We start from the raw sequence: 20,298 nt of genomic DNA on the forward strand, positions 1-20,298 counted from the left end.
TTCCTAATTATTGCACAGATTTCAATTCAGCAGAACATTATTATTTCCAGTCTTCCTTTCAGAGCGTGCTCTAATCACACCAAATATCAAGACAGTTTCAGGTCAGTTGGGGGGCAGATGCTGCTGCTGGTCCTTGAAAATGCAGCAATGGTGACAAATGCCCCATCCCTGGAAGTGTCCAAGGTGAGGCTGGATGGGGCTTGGAGCAACCTGGGATAGTGGAAGGTTCCCTGTCCATAGCAGGGGGCTGGAACTGGATGATCTTTAAGGTCACTTCCAACCCAAATAATTCCATGATTCTATGACTCTGCATACTTAGCAGTGTAAGGGTTCTTCTGAGTAGGCTTCATGGAGATGTAGGTGGAAAAATGCATCACTTTCTTCCCTCAGAGATGTTCCAAGATGACAATGGTGTAAGGCGGACCTCAGTGAATTAGTCACGTACAGGTTTAAGTGGTGCTCTGAAAGCAGCACCTTCTTTTCTTTAATGAAAGCCTGAAATTCTGATTTCAGCTATGAAGCTGCTACTTCCATGAAGAGGTTGTTGTACATTTACAAATATCATTAGGCAAGAAAACTCAAGTATTTCCTTATGTGTGGTGCCTTTACTGTTCAGCAGAAGATTACATATCTGGAGAGATTAAACCAGGGTCCGTTTTGATAATTACCAAGGGTTCACATGACATCACACTTCAATTTTTTGGTTTTCTATTGTGTAGAACAGAAGAATTGTGTCCAAACCACAGTGGGGACTCTAAGCCAGCAGCTGCCTTTATCAGGACTCAGTGTCTTCCTGAGGCACTAAAATGTGTGGGGTTTCCAAATCAGAAGAAACAAACACTGCACTTGATAAAGCAGCTGCTGTGCTGGACTCATCTCTCTCTTTGCTAGAACAAAACTGATTTTGCAAAGCTGTTGTGGTCAGTTTTTCAGCCACAGAGCTACTGCAGCTTCCCTACCACCATTTTTAATTTAAATTTAAGGACCTACAGTCCCTCTTACCATTATAACCAGTATTATTTTTAAAAGACTGGGTCTATAAATTCATTTGTACAGTGATAATGAACTGAGGCACTGAGAGGTCTGGATGGGAGCCCAGGTTTCCAGAAAACCATTTCAGTGCCTTCACCTTCAGCATGGGTTGGTAAAGGGTGGGTGAGGGAAGCATCTGCTTTCCTTAAAACAAAAATGAATTGGTAAATGTGTCAAATCTGATATGATGCAAAATCAATGTAATACCAAAGGGAGCAGCAGCTAGTTAGGAAAAGCAGCAAAACTCCTCATTTCTAGAATTGGAGTGATATCACGAATGACACCTTTGACAAGGAGGTAAACAGGAAAAGCTGAGTTGGCTGAAAGTCTGTAAGGAAAAGGGAGGGAAAAGTCCATGTTTACCACATGGAAAAGGACAGACAAAGGCAGCACAGAGCTGAATGTTATTTTCAACATTCCCAAAAGAGGATGAGACAGGACAGAGGGTAAAGACACAACAACACTTAAAAAAGACTTTAAACAAGTACTTACTAGTGTTTCTTTTTGAATGGATTTAGACTCTGGCTCCCTTTATCTACACAAGGCAAGAAGAAAAAAGGCCACCATGGATGTTGTTGCAGTGGAAAATTTTTGACAGGTTTTGTATTTTTTCTTATCCCTGTTGCAAACCTTTACCCAGCCTGAGAGGGGTCTGATCTTGCTTGTGTCCCAAAGACATGTACTTAGCTTTACTGTCCCCACAACCTGACAGTTTTCCTCCTCTGAAAACAGAGTAGGATTCCTCTTCTCATAGTTATATAGACAGGCTGAATTGGGACAAAACAATTTATTGGGAACTGACAGAAAGAGGAAGATTTCTTGGTTATCTAGGATATAGTTCTGCAAGCTAGATCAATACAAAATCATTGAAATATAATAATTCTCTTGACAGGCTGAAGGAATTTGGGTTGTTCTGCCTGGAGAAGAGAAGGCTCCTGGGAGAAATTCTCTTCTAATCAAGAAGAGAATTGGAGAGGGACTTTTTACAATTGCATGGAGTGATGGGACAAGGGAATGCCTTTAAACTGAAAGAGGGTAGAGTTAGATCAGAGATTAGGAAGAAATTTTTCCCTGTGGTGAGGTAGGTGGCACAGGTGTGTGGTGAGGCCCTGGCACAGGTTTCCCAGAGAAGCTGTGGCTGCCCCATCCCTGGAAGTGCTCAAAGCCAGGTTGGATGGGGCTTGGAGCAACCTGGGATAGTGGAAGGTGTCCCTGCCCATGGCAAGGGGTGGAATGAGATGATCTTTGAAGTCCCTTCCCAACCAAGCCATTCTGTGATTCTGTGACAGTTAATGGAACACAAGCAGCAGGGTCCTGCATGGTATCCATGGAAAAAAGTCAATATAGAGACAAAATTAAAATTAGCCAACTAGAGCTTCTGAGCAGAACCTGTGCCTCCTTTAATATGTCTTAGTTAATTGGCCAGAGATTTCCTACACTGCTTTATCTGCTGGCTATCAGATCAAACCTGGGGCTTCAAGATGCACTTGGTTGCCACAGCTGGTGCTGCAGAATTGGTGCAGCACACACACAGTGAGGAGCCAGCTGCCTTCTCCAAACAGAGCATTGAAAAGTGTAACCTCAGACTGGGTTCTGTGGGCCCCACTTGGCAAGGAATCCTTTCTACCACGAGAACAAATTTTACCAACCTGGGTGAGCAGAAAACCTACACTCTGAGTTACAGACTGGAACAAACCATCCCACCAACTCTCCAAAACTCCCCAGCTCTGCACCTGCAGGCTGCCAGTTGCTATCCTGGGAAATGTTCCATTGGAGCTCACTGCTTTTCCCACCTAAGCTTCAAGAGCTGTCATTTAATTCAGTGAGAACAAGGCTTGACCCATGACTAATTTTTTTAAGGAAAAGAATCATACCTTCTTTTCTGATATAAGTTTGTATCATTATAAGATTCAAAACATATGAGATGATTTAAACTTTTTATTTTTTTAAAAAAATATATATACACTACATGCAAATTGTGGGACTATCTCTGACCTTCCCAGCAAAGTTGAATAGTAATGGTTTTAGTATCCATAAATTTTTGGGTGTCACTTGCTAGTAAAATGTTGGACAGGAAAAACAGGGAGAAATAGCCTATCCATATGAAAACAATAATCATGTAATATTTATTGTCTGGGATTGAAATGTTTCAAATATTCAAAGCAATAAAACGTCAGGAAAAGCTAGACTTCCTGATGTAAAAAGGCCATAAATTTCTTCTCTCATAAGACATAAGGAAAGGGGGAAAATCAATGTGACATTTAAAGCTAAAGAAAGAAAGAGAAAAAGAAAGAATAAGAGAAAGAAAAGAAAAAAACCACACCACATCTAAATCTAAGTTAAAGCAGTGGAGAGCCCCCAGAGGGCACAATCCACTTACCTTTGGGAGGCTGCAGGGAGGAAATGGCAGCCAAGAGCACAACTCATGTACTGTAAAATATAAGGACATTTCAGAACAATTTAAGGGAGCAAGAGGTATCTCTGCAGTGTCTGGCTCTGACAACTCTGTCCCAGCTCCTTGAGATCTCTCCCTCTAAAACCACATTCTGATGGACTTTAAAAATCCCCAACAAATTATTATCAAAGGAAAAAAAAAATCCAACAATTTGCAGATTCAAAAATGCCTTTTTCATACATGTCAAAGGTGGGGTTTTTTCTAAAACTTCAGGAGGTTTCACAATTTCTTAAAGATTCACAGTATAACATTAAACTTTGGGCAAGAGAAAAATGACAGACAGCAAAGAAACCAAAGGTTACAATCAAATTACTTCCACAAAGTAAAAATCTTTTATTTTTACAAGGATAAACCACTTTTATTGCAGAGAGAGGGAGGTATCAGAACCTCCTCAAAAGGGTTATGTTTGCTTTAGGATTTAAAAAGTAGAGTTGATTTTTGGAATTCAGTCATCATGAAAAATATTACTACATATATATTCATATTTATTTAATATATATGCATATAAATTACGACATTTTCTATGCTCCTCCTGCTCACCTATGAATAAAGTTTTAATAACAGCCTCTTTAAGTGCTGCATTAATTTTTCCCTTCCTTCAAGACCACCAAAGAAACCAAATAAGATGCAAAATCCCTTCAGAGCATGCACCACAACTACATACCTAAGTGCAAATAAAACAAGCCTCAACAAAATAAAAATGAATCCAGCATCATCTACAAGCCCAACTTCAACACTGTAAAAAAAGCACCTATAAAACCAGTTGGGGTGAAAACTGGGGAAGTTTGGACATTGGCCAGAAATTCAAAAATTTGGCTGCTTATACCAAACTTTATGTTCACTACCATAATTTTGGGAAGACTGTATCTGCAAGGGTGGCCAATGGAGCAAGGTGGACTAGCTTAGATGGCTACACTTATTTATTTTGGTATTGTTAATAAAAGCAACCAACTCAGACTCTGCCCCAAAATACATGCGCCCTTAAAATGTGTTTTTAACCCACTAGTCAAAAACAACAGCTGCAAAAGGACAGAGAGCTGTTTACCATTGTATGAGCTCTCAAAGTTGACTGCACATGAGAATTGACTACTCTCAAATATTTCACTGACTAAATTCTGATCACCAAAGTGTGGAAATAATCATGATGTAATTGTCAAAGAGGAAAAAAAAAAGATTTCTCCTAAGCGACCTGCTGCCAAGGCCAGTCAGACCAAGGTTATTTTATTCTGCCTTACCTTGGAATATTCAGTGTTGTGGTTCTTGATCTTCCAATGGAAGAATCTGTCATGTTTTCCCTCTTGTGCCTGTGCCTGATTTACACAGCGAGGAGACAAGTGGGATGCTCATGAGTTTAAGAGAGACCTCAAGGTTGAGCTCAATGTTTGTTGTGGAAGTTTAAGCCCTACAGGAGCCATGTGTATCAGTTTTGCCACCATCCCAGAGAAGATGAATAAAAGCAGCACCTTCCATGGAGAAACTGACTGTCAAAGACCCTCTCCCAGGTGCTCAAAGCATTCCTTAATAATTCTTTCCATTTATTAGTGTTTTGTCTACACAAAAATCTTTCTGAGTAGTGAAAATTTAGGACTATGGTAATACCATTCCAAAACAGAAGAGTGTAAATTCTTTTTATATTAAAGTAAGGGCAAGCTGACATGGAGAACACTAGACAGATCATGTCTAGTTTGCTAAAATTGTTCAGTTGAAGCTACAACAAAATTTGTGCACAAGCAGCAAATTTAGGCTCCCTTGCTGATCTGAGCAATGGAGTTCAGGGGGAAGCTCAGATGGAACCTCTCTCCTCTAAACACCTTCCTTCTCCTCCTGCAGTGATGTTTCAGATTTGTTTTCACCTCAGCTTGACATGCAGTTGCTGCCATTTCATTTGCAGATCTGAAGAAATCGTGTCAGTACAAGAGAGGCAATCGTTTCTTTGGAGTTTTTTTGTTTTGTAGATTAATTAAATACTTATGGAAATGAGAGGTAAACAGAACTGGTTTGAGCCAGTTATTGACTGCTGACTATCTGAATCTCACTACAGCATCTGATATCTTGCACCTTCTCTTCTTCCCAGGTCTGGTTACAGAATGAGGATCAGCCACCACACTTCAGTGGCATTTTATGGGGTTCAGACACAGTTAATCTACTAAAAATTAGCATTTTACTTTATCTTTGTCAACACCCATCAGCTGCTGTCCCATTTAAAAGAGGGCATTTATGTTTCTTAATTGTGTTTCTCCTCTCATTTCTTTGTGCTCTGATGCACTCTGCAAAGGCAGGTTGGGAGGAGATGAAGGTGAGAATGCTCTGGCACTGCCAAAGCATGATTTCTGTAATAATATGTCCCTCATGGTGATTTCAGAAGTCCAGCATAGTCTGGAGGAAGGAAGGTGTCCCATAGTCCATGTTATGGTGAAAACTTCTGTATTTGAGTAGGGGGTCACCATGTGCCCATGGCACATCTCAGCCAGAAGTTTTCAGTGTCTTGAACCCTGGATTGGATCCAGATTGAGTGGTTGCATTTTTCTGTGTCTGGTTCCTCTCATGGATCCAGTTGGATCTTTGTCCCTTTCTCCCTCAGCCTGCTGGGTTATGTGCTCTCTGACACACCTACTGCTTTCACTGCAGAGGGGAGATATTTCAGAACTGAAAGCAACATTATTTTAGCATTTTAAATCTTATATATCAGATTTGAGAAATCCAGGTTTCTGAACCATTCCAGGTTTCCCAACATGTGGCCCATCACTAAGCCTTTCCCCAGAAGAAATGGAGCTAACAACACATTATTTTAAAGATGTGATGTAGACATAAATACATGGAAACCTGTGAGGCACTCAGATATTACAATAATCAAAGTCATATGAGAACCAAAGATTGACAGATCACATATTCACCAAATCAGTAAGAAAAATTTGCAAAGCATCTGGATGAAGACAAGTCCAGAAATACACATTAATATAAGATTCTTGTGCCAATATTTTTGTCCAATAGGAATTAAGATGAATTATCAATCAGAAATATTGAAGAGAGCTATAAAATGTAAAATGAAACCATATTATTATAATTTTAGTTCTTTATTTTCCTTATTTATCTTTCCATCTCTCACTACTAATTTATCTTGTTTAAGAAAAATAGTATATAAGTATAGTGGAGCTTGATTATTGAGAATGACTATCAATGTAGTGTCTCAGAGCACTCTCTAGACAGTTGAAAAGCTTTTAACACTAAAATATGAAGATTTCTTTCAAATTTTCAGCCATCTGCCTTCTAAAACTTTGTTTCAGTAGTTGCCAAGATTTCGGTGATTTATAGAAACCAAAGTATCTGATTTTTGTCTCCCCACAAGAGATGAGAACTACTTTTTCTTATTATTTTGTAAGGGCAACATCATTATCTCAAGAAAAAAAAAAGAAAAAAGTTGAGCTACATTAAAGATACATCTTTCAAAATAATTTTTGAGGCATCTGGCCTTATTTAAACCATCAAATTTACATTCAATTCCTTCAGGGATGGCTTTGCTGCTTTGTGCTGGCTTCATGCCCTCTGAATAAACCTGGATTTAATGCATGCCCCCACTGCATTTCCCTGGCTGCACTGCTGCCTGGGGTAGATATATAGCAGAGGTATAAAAAGTAGAGGTATAAAAAGCCCAACTTTGGACAAGATGATTCATTCAGGCAAGAACACCCCCAACCCTGTAACTGTTATAGTTTCAGTTAGAGCTGGACTTGTGACTAATGTCATTATCTATTTATTCTGAATTTATGATTACAAGTGTTTATGTACCATTGAAACATTCTCTATGAGCTGGACGGGACACTATAAACCATTTTATGAGATCTACACATGCCTGATGGCAGAACCTTAATGCAACACAAAGGTTCATCCACACCCAAGGAATGCCAAAACACATTTTTTGTATTTCCCCCCTCAGTGAGATGGACACTTGACAAAGAGAAAGGTGCCCTGAAAAACCAGGGGGGGCACATTTTGGAGGGTCCTGAGTGTCTCTGGAGAAACATCTGGAGCACTGTCAGCTTCTTCCCATTTCCAGACAAAGACAAAAGTCTTTTAAAGCATTTGATTTTCTCAGAGGAAAGACTGACAGTCAATGGACCTGGAAATGAGACGAAGCTCAACTAGAAATTTGTGTTGTGGCTCCCTCACCTCTGACAAATTTTAAGCTGAGTTATTATCCCTGTTTTGTGGAGGGCTGGAAGAAAAACTGAAAAACCAGGTAGTATAACCACAGAACAAGGCAGGCACTGAGCTGACAGCAAAAGTCACACTTCCTTATATGATATACAGTCATATTCCTATTGAAACTGAAGTTTCCCTTCTTCAGAAAACTAACGTGAAATAATCAACACAATCTGATTCAGTACCTCTAAATCCTGGCTAAGAATAGAAATGATCTGCAAGTTGAAATTACAGATGTGTAAGGCTATTATTCTTATGCAGCCATTAACTGAATCTCAAGCTGAATTTTATATATATAATAAAATGTGTAGTACCAGCCTAAGCATACATCTCTGTTTCTGCAGCATAGGAAGTGGAGTTAAGACACACTCCAAGTGCAACACAAGCATTACTGGTTGCATTTGTGTTTTAAACAGAGTGAAGGAAAACTCTGAAGATGAGAAAAAAAGTGATTACATCCCAAAATAAGAATAAACTGGGTTAAACCAAGATAGGGAGACATAACATACCTTGTTTGACTCTAAATTCAGCTCCCTGACTTGTGCAGAGAAGTGAAAGGTTTTTATATGGGTTTACTGGGCAAACCCAGATTTTATAAATAATTGCCTGTCAGGCTGTTCAAGATAGACAAACACACAGCAGACCAACAAAAACATGATCTGTCATATTTCTGAGAGAAATGTATGTTGAGTCTTCATTCTCTGGGACTTTAAGGAGACCAGTAAAATATAAGTGCCAGTATTTTTCCTGCTTATGCATATTTTAAAATGTAAAATCTGGGAGAGAGACAGCAACAGAAGGAATTTTGATTCCAGTACCCAGTGCCTGAAATGGTTTCTTCTGCCTGTATCCCTGCAGATCGAAACTAAATACAATAAATGCTGGTGTCCTTTTAAAAAAGTCTGGAGGTTTACAGCGAGCATATAATTTTCCATGATTAAGGATGCCAACAAAAATAAAGAGTGATGATAAAAAGAAAAGTTTAATCATATATTTCAAAAAGCACAAATGGAACATCAGAAAACTTCCCCTTTCCCTCATTTAATACATTTTACACATTGCTTTTAGTCCTATACACACAGAAAATTTCCAGAAAACAAAAGCGTAAGCAGATAGAAGAAAAAAGCCATTTATGAACGGCAGCAATATTGGACATACGACGTTCACTTTTACAATATTTTGGTGGCAAAGAGACATTTTTTCCAATTATTTAAAAAATATACATATATTTAAAGTTTTTGCAAGCAGGTCCAGGAGAGCAGGACATCAAAACCCCCTACAAATCACCATAAGAGCACAGAGCAGGAGTGAAAATTAAGACCTCACATACTAAGACCAAAGGAGGAGGATGGCTGCACTATATAAAATATTTTGCTGTTCTCTTGATCCCTTGAGTGTTCTGTATTAACTTGAGGCACAACCTGGATGCCAAGCCTGAGCTCTGGGCAGCTGAAGAGGACCCCAGAGCTGTGGGTACCACAGGGACACCAGCAGGATGTGCCAGCAGATCCTGGTGACAGGCTGAAGCAGGAGCCCTTTTCTCTGCTCAAGCATCATCGTGGTTAGCTCTATATTTGTACAGTTTTCATGGGAAGAAATGAATGTGTTTGTGAGGCCAGCAAAGGCTGGAGTAGCAAAGGGATGGGAACAAGCATAGAGGCAGGGACTGAGATTTACAAAAAAAAAAAAAAAAAAATCTTGAAAACAAACAACGTTAGCTAAAATATATTAAAAAAAAAAGGCAAAAAGATCTGGTTTCTTCTTTAACCAAATCCAACAGTAACGCTGCCTTTGTCCACAACAGGGACAACATCTGCTTCCTGCAGCAAACGCTGAGCAAGTACACAACATTAAGCCTTTGCCTACAACCACCGAGACAGACACAGTTATTGAAACACTTTAGAATGTATTTTTCCAAATATGGGCCCAATCCAGTGCCAAGTCACTGCAAAGGCTTTCTTTGATATTGCACAATGATGGCTCAAACCTTAGGAGATGCCAATATTGAAAATTTGGGTGTGACTTAGGTCATCTTTGGGCCTGCTAAAAACCAAGTCTCTCACCGGTGAAGTTTAGTTGATCTGAACTTTTCCTGAGTATATTTGCATCCAAACTTGGTATGCCTGTCATCAAAATCACCTCACTGGATTAAATTGGCTTGTACTCTGTGAACACTTATGTTATTTGAGATAAACAAGTGTGAATTAGTAGAAAATAGAGGGAAAAATTTTTTCTTTTTGTAAAAATTGCAAAGAAGACTACATAACCTTTATACAACCTAATAGACCAACACAATCCAGTCTATCTCTGGCCTCTTCCTGCCCTATGCTGCTTTATAAAAAACATTTTTTGGAGAACATACAGACTTCCAGACACTTAAATAAAAATGACATGGCAGTCAGAAAGTCCCCTGCAAACTCCAGCATTGTCTGAGCTGCATTCTTGTCCACCTACACCCTATCCCAAACATCCTGCCATTAATTAGCTAAATGTTCCAGCTAGTAAACAAGAATAACGATTGAGGGGGCTGGAAAAAGAGACAGAGACAGCCAGCAGATAGTCACAACAAACCAGCCCACTCACTGGTACATGAGACATTGGAGCTTGTATTTTTTTCCTTCCATGGAGGGGAAAAGAAAATCACCTTAATATAACACTGTCTTTCCTGTTGCTGCATCCACATCCACATCAGCAGGCGAGAAAAGTCATCCCGTTCCTGCGGTAGGCACTCTGTCAGGGAAAGAGAAAATCTGCAGTGAATTATCACATCAGCTTAAACAAGGGAAGGAGGCAGAGAGAAAGGCAGGGCTTTCTTCCTGTCTTGTAGGCTATTCTGGCTGCAATCTAATAGTGTGCTTAATCTGAACATTTCTGGTGGGGAAGCTATAAGCAACCACTTTGTCTATTAAAAAATCAGTGTGGTTAACAAGTGGTTAGTGACCCTATTTCAGGAGAGCAAGAGATAGGCAAAAATGCAACATCCTCCTTTGTTAATTGCCTGCAAAATAGATGAGGCCAAAATACACCATTATGCTGAATCTATTTGTCCTTTATAAGCACGTATTCTCTATTCACTGTGTTCAAGAAACATTTCTAAACTGCCTGAATACTATATAAATTATTGAATAATTACAGTTTTCCCAATTTAATTTATAGTCTGAGTCTAAAGTTATATAAACAGACACTAGTATAATCCCCAACACTCCAAATCAAGCTAATCTTAAAGACTCTCTAGTTAGTAGGAAATAATTAGATATTCCATATATTGTAACCTAGGATGATGTGTTTCCAATGGTAAAGAAGCACAAGAGTTAAGTGGTACTTGAGAAAATAATTTTAAAATATCCTGTGACACTGTTTCCCTAAAATATCTTTCATGCATTTTTAACAGCTCTTTCCAAATCAATATAGGAAACTATACCTTTTAATGCCACTAAAACCCCTATAATGTAAGGAGATATTCTCAGTTTAAAAAAATACATTTTTTTTCTATTAACAATATCTTTTAGAAAGCAAAGGAATTTAAATAGTTTTGCTTTATTTGGTTCACCTTCAGCAGCCATCCTGTTTTAAAAATGAAAATGTATTCATCTATTTCATTACAGTTAGTGCTTCGTCAGATTTATTTTGTACCTCTTCAGTCAAAGTACTTAGGAAGTGCCATATATAACCACCATTTTTAGTGGTTCTACCAATTTCCTAATTAATTTCAGCCAGATCAATTTCTCCTCTCTTAAACTAGAATTACAGTAACATTAGGAGTAAAGGATAACCTCAAACAACTTTGGATATAAATAGCATTTATACTGAACTGTAAAGAAACCATTTCAAAACCAGCAAGGATGTATTCAGAGAGACATTTTACAGACAGTGAATATGCAAAAGGAAATATGTACAAGATGTTCATTACAGCATCCTTTACATTAGCACCACACTTCAGTCTGGAGATCAGGCAGCATATGGCATCGAAGTCAAAGAGCAGAACATCAGCTCTGGGATATACAGCCAAGACATGACAGTATCACCACAAACAAAACACAAAATAAATCCAAAGACTCTATACCCAAACATGAAATGCCCAAGACAGACTAGCCAATAATTTTGAAAGGATCCAACGTATTCCCACAACCACAAGCAGAAAGTCCAAGGCAGTTTGGATGTCCAGCCTGCCCAAACCATTATGGCTGGCATTTGGAAGTCAATGCAAAAGCAATGTTTTTAGCTGCTTGACCCCAATAGTTTCACAGGGCTTTATAACCCAAGTGACAACCTTTAACACATAAACAAAACATTCAGGACTACTGTGCAGTTTGCTTGGAGACAAATGATTCTGAGTACAAACCTGGAGCTACATCAAAGATAAAAGACTGAATTTTGTGAAAGGAATTTTTGTTGTGAAGCAAACTTGGGCTTGGCTGGGTTCACCTGGGAAAGAATGAAGTTTAACATTTTCCAACATGGGCAGTGTTGTACAGCCAGTTACATCCCTGCAAAGGTCATTTCAGAAGCCAGTTCATGGCAGGCAGGATAACACCTTTGGAGAGTTGGGCACACCCACTGGTCGATATTTAGTGATATATTATAACAAGTGTGGCTATAGTTAGGATTGAAAACTATTTCCTACTTCACTCCCCCTTTCACATACTTTAAACTTTCTGAAACATTTGCCCTTGGGCTGAAATTTCCTCTGCTTTAATCTCTGCCTGAAGTTCACTTTCTTTGGAAACGACCAAAAAAAATTCCTGAAGCCATTATGAAGTTCAGCAATAATGAAAACAACACATTTTTTCCTTCCCAAGCCAGACAAAGTGATTCTGATATATGTATGTTTCATTATGGAATTTAGCCATAAATTGAACCATTTTACCCAGAAACCATTCATACCTTCAACTTCAGCATAAAGGCAAGTGATTTGAAAATCAGTATTTCAGGAGGGAGTTTGATTCATCCCATTCCATAACAAGATAACACCTCGTTCTCATTTTGATACACTACTAGATAATAAAGGTTAACCTCCAAAATGCTTTTATGCAGAGCAAAAATATTTTACAGACATCCCATCTTTCTGAGTTATACCAGATATCTTTAAGATCTATACAGCTGAATTTGTGATACTGAAAGACCGATCTTTACATGCCAACAATCATGAAGAGAAACAGCAAGATGTTTTTCATAAAACTCACATGTGCATGTGCCCCTGCAAGAGTTTAGATGTATGTGGCAGACATTTAATGTGGTTGGAGATAATTTAGAGGGTTTGGATGACACTTCTGGGTGCTTTATGCCACTTTGGCAGCATCCACATTTAATTTTTTTAAAAATATGATTATTTGGCTCAGAATTACAGATAGAGGATGATGCAGGCTCTTGATGTGGGATTAAAATAGCTGTATCCATTTTGCTGGATATGTCTTGCTGTAAAGAGACAACATAAGCCCATGGTTCCTCCTGGAGCTCTTTTTGGAAAAGTGTGTACTGCATCCAAATTTTCTGTGTGTTCTCTCTTAAAATTTACTATCAGGCTGTGCTTTGACTTTTCATGCTGTGGTTGAAGTTCTTTAAGACTCTTGCTGTGCCCAATATGCGCAGAAGTGGTCAAGTGACCAACTTTCAGACGTGGGGAATCACCTAACCTGGCACAAATTAAACAGTTTGCCTTCCCAGAATGGCTTCCATGCCCTGAAAAGTTGATCTGACTTTATTTGGCTAATCTAACTCTCACAGAAACTCTTCCTGCTCCTTGATATCACATGACAAGATTTTTCTTCCTTTTCTCTGAACTCCTTGAAGGTAGAAGGACAGATTGCTGCCAACCAGAGCCAGAGGCTGCACAGGCTGTGTCAATGTGAAAGCAGAAACAAGACCTTCATCTTGTCCAGACCTCTCTTACCACCTGCTCCTATTTAGGGCAGACTTGTGATGATTTTGCTTCTTGGTCCTCACTTCCCACTCCTACCCTGACGTAGCGGGTCCATCCCTGCCCATGGCAGATCTTTAACACCTCTTCTAACCCAAATCATTCTACAATTCTACCCCAAGAACCTGCTCAGGCATCCTCTATATAGGAATGGTCCCATGGAAATGTTGCTCCTTCAAGTTGTCAAAGCACTTTGGATTCTAACACCGGATCTCTCTGGCAACACTACCATTATTTAATCAATGAAGGCAGACTTTTTTCCAGCAATCTGAAAGGAGGCACAATGAAGCAAGAAAAGATGGACAGTGTTCACTGCTGTCAGTTGCCTAAAAGCAACATCTTGCTTTGCCCTTAGTTTGGTGAAAGAAGGAAAAACTAACAGCTTAAAAAGCCAGCATGGAACAAGGGAACTTGGCAAAGCAAATCCTCAAATTTCATGAAAAATCATTCATTTTCTACTCTGTTTTTGGTCCCATTTCTCTCCTGTAGTGGTAGTCCTGTAGTGTCATTATGAAGGACCAAAAAGAACCACTCCAAGAAAAGGGAAGCAAAATTCCTGTCTTCACAGTAGGTCTCATGAAATGGGACAGCTTACTGAAGAGTTCATAGGACAATTTAAGGGACAGATAATTGTGTTTATTAGCAATTTAGGACTAGGAGGATTGCTTTAAACTGAAAGAGATTAAGTTTAGATTGGATATTAGGAAGACATTGTTCCCTGTGAGGGTAGTGAGGCCCTGGCACAGGTTGCCCACCATCCAACCACTACTGATGTAGTGGTTGCTCCATCCCTGGAAGTGTCCAAGGCCAGGGTGGATGTGGCTTGGAGCAATCTGGGACAGTGGAAGGTGTCCCTGACCATGGTAGGGGGTGGAAACTGGATGATATTTAAGGTCCCTTCCAAACCACACCAGCCTGTGATTCTATGATTTGCAGAAACAAGTCCCAGCCAAACATGAAGATGTGTGAGTGCTCCTCAATGAGAGATCAGAGCAGAGTAGAATACCAAGACTTCTGAATAGGCACCTCAGCTAGAAATGGTTTCCAGTTAACAATTTACACTAGTGCATGATTTCACAGCTGTAGCATGATGAGAAAGAATAATTTTGGCAGGAGAAAGAAACAGCTGTGATTTTTGAGTGGGCTGAGGCTTAATTTTTATTTGGAATAAAATCTGGAAAGTCTGGGGTAAAACATCTCCAGCAGGCACCGGAGACACCAAAGTTTATTGGGCCAAATCCTACATTGGTTTAAGTCTGCAGTTCTCCTTGCATTAAAGTTACGCACAATGTCACACTGCAGGCCTGTTGTACCACTTAGAGATGTTAAATCCTGAATTATAAGCCCTGTGTAAGAGAGTTACAGAACAGCATTTATAAAACTTGAAGTCTCCTTTCTTGGTGTCCTCCTTGTATGTGTGTGGGCAAGTGGTTTAATTACAGTGCATAAAATGGAATGGCAGACAGAGACACCCAAATCAAAGAGCAAGCCCTGGCTGAACTTCATTAGCAAACATAAATGCAAATAGGCACATCTTGTTTGGGACATGCCACAGTCCTTTCTGCCTTGGGTAATTTTACTCTATTCTCTGACATTTGCATAAATGTAAATCAAACCATATGACTTGAGCAGGTTTGTGATAAGGGAATCATATGCAAAACTTCTTTCCATTAAATAATTCTCTTCATGCAGCCTTACAATGTTACTGTGAAACCTGGGGAGAGTTGGATCTCAGACAGTGGGAGCCTTTATTTAAGAACAGTGGAGGGAGCCCTGCTCTTTAAATAAGAGACATTCTTGGATCAGACACTGGCTGGCAGGATGGAAAAAAGGATGTAGCATCAACTTTCATTCCATTCCAAATAACCTGGAACCCATAAACTACCAATATTCTCTAATTTTGAATCTGCTCCATTTCTCCCTGTCTCTTCTTTCCATTTTATTTGGGAAATGTTAACTTTGAAATTTCATTAGCTTGCCATAATATCAAACAGGTCACCCTGGACAGATTCATAACTCTTTGTACATAAAAACATTCAGATTAAAACGCCTATGATTAAAAGGTTGCTCCTCTAATTTATCCCAGCCTGAAGAGACAGACCACATGCAAAGTGTCAACTTATTTAGAGATTAAAATAATAATTAGTTTAAGAGGCAAAGTATAAGCAACATTGTTTGAAAAAGAAAATCCCTGTGTTGTTTAGAATGAATTGTTTCTGTTTAAGTTTAAATAAATTTGTGTGGATATAAAGTCTCTTTATCAAAAGTGCATCCATGTTACAAAAGAAATATAATGGATAATTCTCCCTCCAATTTAGAACAATAGCAGTGAAGGCTCTAATTTCTTTAATCAGAAGCCAAAGCACCAACATCTGATATAATTCAAAGGATGAAGGAGCGTGTTATATAAGCAATATCTTGTACATGGTCAGTAATGAATAACACACCCCAAATATGTATCAATGGACACCCAGGTTTAGCACATTACAGACTTACTTGTGTGATGCTCTGGCTGATCTGCCCTGCTGTCACCATGAAATCTCATGGATTTCATTTATGATGAAGCCAGACCTATGTGCTGAGAGCTACAGCATCCATTTATCCACACCATAACAGTCCCCCTGGAAGCACAACCACATTGGTGCTTCACTAGATCCCATTTGTGGGAAACCATTTGTGAGGGTTGAGTGACATGGACTCCGCTTATGCCAGCAAAGCAGACCCAGTTTATGACACCAGTTTACCAGTATTTATAGGTCACTACATTCAAACAAAATTTTCCACTCTGATCCCTTTGTCCTGGTCCCCTTTAGAAACACATTATTCTGATTATTCTTCTTACACTAGTAATGTCCTCTGTTATCTCCTTCTGCAGCAAAGTCATTGCTTCATCTTCCTTTGTCAGAATGGTCGGAGTGACCAGATGATGTCTTCACTTCTGTTCTTGCCTTGAGCCTACCTGTCCCTCAGCTTTCACTGTACCAGGTGTGAGAAACACCAACAGCTGCATTCCTTGGTCTGTTCCCTGAGTCCTCAGCCTGGTGACACACCAGGGACAGCAGCAGTGTCCATGCCAAGAGTCCCTGCCTCAGGAAGGGGTCGGAGATCACAAGAACACTTCATGTAAATGCCAATGAACATCATAAATTGATGAAAGCACTACTCCAATAAACCAACCATCAACAAAGTGCTTCCCAGAAAAGTCAGGTCTGGGCTTTGGTTGACCTTTTATCTGCCAGTGGCATAAACTTTTAAAATAATTTTGTAACACTGGACTGCTGTGTACAGAAATGGGACATATCCAGGACATATCATCCAAGTCTGTTAAAGAACATAGTCTAGATCTCAACTACCCAACTTTTTATTGCTGTTTTCTGCTTCTGGGATAAATTAGATTCTCAAGGCTGATGGAAATGTAGGATTACTGGAAAAAAGGACCGGATTAATTTCTCAGACACCCTGTGCAGTACCACCAGTGGTTGGAGAACAAAATGTAGGGCTTGTATTGCTGTCCTCCAGTAAATTTGGCCAAAACTGCAATGCTGCAGTTACCGAGAAAATGCTGCTCTCAGGGCAGGACTGGTATTGTAAAAAAGAAAAACAAGGCAAAAGGATCATGGCTTCTGTTGCAGCAAGAACTGGGGTGTGGGAGTGGGGTACCAATGTCTGCCAAGAGAAAAAAGAACAAAATTGGTGGGGAGAGAGGGATCATTTTAAGTCTCTCAGAGGGTACTGTAAACAGTGGAGAAAGAAGGAAAAACCGGAACTATAAAACAATACTTGGCAGCCAGCTTTGCAAAACAAACATATTTTCACAAAGTCTTTCCCATCACTGCCACCAGCTTTAATGGGCTGCATTTGTCTGAGAGCAAGAAACCCTTTTTAATTGTCAGAGGAAAGGCGATGCTGCTTTGCTCACTGATAGAAATTTCTGTTCTGAGCTCTGCTTCAACCACACACTGCTCTCCACTCACAGTCAGGGAGAGGAATTCCCAGGCTGCACAACCTGTAGCAGGGCTCCATCACCCCTCTTCCCTGGACAGCATCAGCTGCTTCTCCTGTGGAGAAAGTTGAAATCCAGCAAGTTCCTCTTGCTGTGGGTCTAGTAGCCCAGGACTATTGTCCTAACTGTATGCCCAGGACACACTGCTGGAAAAGCACACAGCAGGTCTCCACGAGGCACCAGACCTCAGTGGATATGACCTGTTGGAATCCAGCATAATTATGAGAGCTCAATCCCCTCACCCACTGCAAATGCAGTGGCTCCTGAGAGTCCCAGATCTCCTCATGAGCAGTGCAATTAGTTCACTTGTACTTTTACTGCCTCACGTCAAACTGGTCAAAACACTTGGAGTTGCTCAAGGGTCAAACTCTCCTTTCCTGATGTGCCTCAACTCGCTGCTTTAGCTGCATGGCAACAATAATGTACACAGGGAACTTTATTATGTCTGAGAATTAAATTAAAACTGGAATCTTGAGACTTCAGGTATGACTGGACACTGAAACCTCTGGTTTATGACTCAGGGCACTGCACAGTCACAGCACTCCCATGTGAAAATATACCACTAACAATAAAAACTCATTCAGCCTGAGAGCAATTCAGCACCAACCAACCTGGATGGCTCCCTGTCTCCAAGGATGACTTTATTTGATCTTTTAAGGTTCACTTCTACTGCTGTAGAAGCTCAGGGTTTTTTCTGTAGGAAGTTACAGAAGAGGTTAAATTCCCCCTCTGTGTCACCACTGCTCATGACCTCAGCATAGGAGCTAAAGAGCAAATTTATTTGGAAACAATATGGTGTGGTACAGTCTGAGTACAAGGGCAGGAGCCAGGGCTGGCTCTGCTCCCAGCTCTGACACTTACTTGCTGTGTGGCCTCAGACAAACCACTTAGTGCCTCTGAGCTTCCATTTCCCCTGCCTTTGAAACAGAAATACTATCACTCACTAAAAATCTTTTTTTGAGGATTGCTTGATTACAGAGCTAATGCACAACACTTTGAATTGTATACTATGCCGTAATTATTATCTTCATTGCATTTTATCTTCCATTGTAATGGCTAAAATACTAGATGTATAGAAAAGGATGCTGAATTTGGCAGCTATTGCATAGGAGGAGTGGGCATTACATTGAAATTAAATTATTTGGGCAAACCAACAGAGTTCATCTACATTTTCCCCTTAAAACTGTTGAAATTGTAACAAAAAGAAGCATCTAATGACATTTTGCAACACACTTCTTCCCCACCTCCTGAAACCATCTTGCAAACGCTCTCTGCAGAGGGCACAGCGCCCCTGCTCTCTCTGATTCAACAGAGCATTTCAGTGGGGAAACAAGAGCCCAACCAACAGCTCAGGTCTGTGAAGAGAGGAATTTTCTCAGGCTCTGAGGCCCTTTGCTGGTGGCAGCACTGGGGTGTGGCCACTTGTTGCCCTGCTCAGCCCTGACTGATGTGCTCTGTCTGCAGAGGGGCGCTGGCGCACCGGAGCAGTGGGAGGTAAGAGGAATTAAGGTAATGCATCAGTGGTTGTCAGTGAAGGAGATGGGAAGGGGGGGGGGGGAGAGAAAAAAAAGAGGCAAAAGAAATATACTATTTCAATCAAAGTCTGAAATTTGTAGAAGTGGTTTTGGTCTCAATATAGAAAAAATATTTATCCAAGAAACTCCTACTCGGGTGCGAACATCCTACTTCTAGTGGGATTTTGCTTGGCAAAGTGCTGTGCAAGAGTGGAAGCTAATACAGAACATGTCTATAAACAAATATATTTATTTAGTCCAGATTGACACATTCACTAGAGTATTTCAGTGATTACACATGTAAAACTATTTCCTATAGTGGTTTCCTTTTGTGATTCTGCTAATTTATTCAATCCACCCCATTTTCATGCATTGAATGCTATGAGCCATTTCAGCCACCCAGACTGAAACGTGTTTGGAGACTACATGCCTGTTTTTTCATTTCATCATCTACACATAATTATTTGGTGATATTAGGAATTTGAGCTCAAATGGAAGCCAACCAACATTTTAATAGCTTAAAAATCACACAAAATGAAGTCTGCCCTGAGGTTAATGAATAAGAGCCAAATCTTGAGGCTCTTGCTCAGTTTTTACTCACTCCTTATTCAGGCAAAAGTTGAATCAATTGTAGTTAGACTGATTAAAACCAGAAGAATATATATATTTGGACCTTTCTCTCAGGTAAAACTGAATAAATTACCTAGGATTAGGCTGCAGAATGGCATCCAATCGATCTTTCACATGTATTTCTGCAACAGACTGGAGAAAAAATCCAAGTGCTGAGGCAGTTTAACCAGTTAAACCAATATTTTAGCAGCAGAATAAATTATTACACACTACCAGGTTTTATGACATTTATATTAGAAATAGCCCTGAATCAAAATAGGTTTCCTGGTCCCTCCTGAACTTCTGAAAATCGGGATCAAATCCAAACTTAAAAAATGGTTCACTAAGTATGAAAGCGAAATGCCCCTATCCTTCAAAACAAAGCTCCATCCTTCATTAAAACATTATTCCAGGCATGTATTGATACAGATATTTGATTTTTGATGGTGGCAAGAATTTATAATTTAGGAAATTAAAGCTTATTCTTTAATCACATGCAGGATGTCCTACTCCTTATGCAAAGAATGCAATGTGCCTGTAAAAATTACAAAGCAGAGTAGTGAATTGC

At 39.7% G+C, this 20,298-nt stretch overlaps 1 protein-coding gene across 5 annotated transcripts in view; it reads right to left on the reverse strand.

Annotated features, from left to right (window-relative positions):
- Nucleotides 1–8,650: 8,650 nt before the first annotated feature.
- The window catches only part of SUPT3H (SPT3 homolog, SAGA and STAGA complex component), a 255,319-nt gene continuing 243,671 nt past the window's right edge, over nt 8,651–20,298 (reverse strand). For 4 of the 5 annotated variants that reach the window (XM_074536525.1, XM_074536527.1, XM_074536528.1 and 1 more), the window contains exon 12: nt 8,651–10,437. In XM_074536525.1, the coding sequence (XP_074392626.1) occupies nt 10,393–10,437 (45 nt within the window). In that variant the 3' untranslated portion in view covers nt 8,651–10,392. The remainder of the gene's footprint in view (nt 10,438–20,298) is intronic. The other variant, XM_005490363.4, reaches the window with a different exon arrangement.

The sequence above is a fragment of the Zonotrichia albicollis genome, chromosome 3, assembly GCF_047830755.1.
Source record: "Zonotrichia albicollis isolate bZonAlb1 chromosome 3, bZonAlb1.hap1, whole genome shotgun sequence".
NCBI classification, from domain to species: domain Eukaryota; kingdom Metazoa; phylum Chordata; class Aves; order Passeriformes; family Passerellidae; genus Zonotrichia; species Zonotrichia albicollis.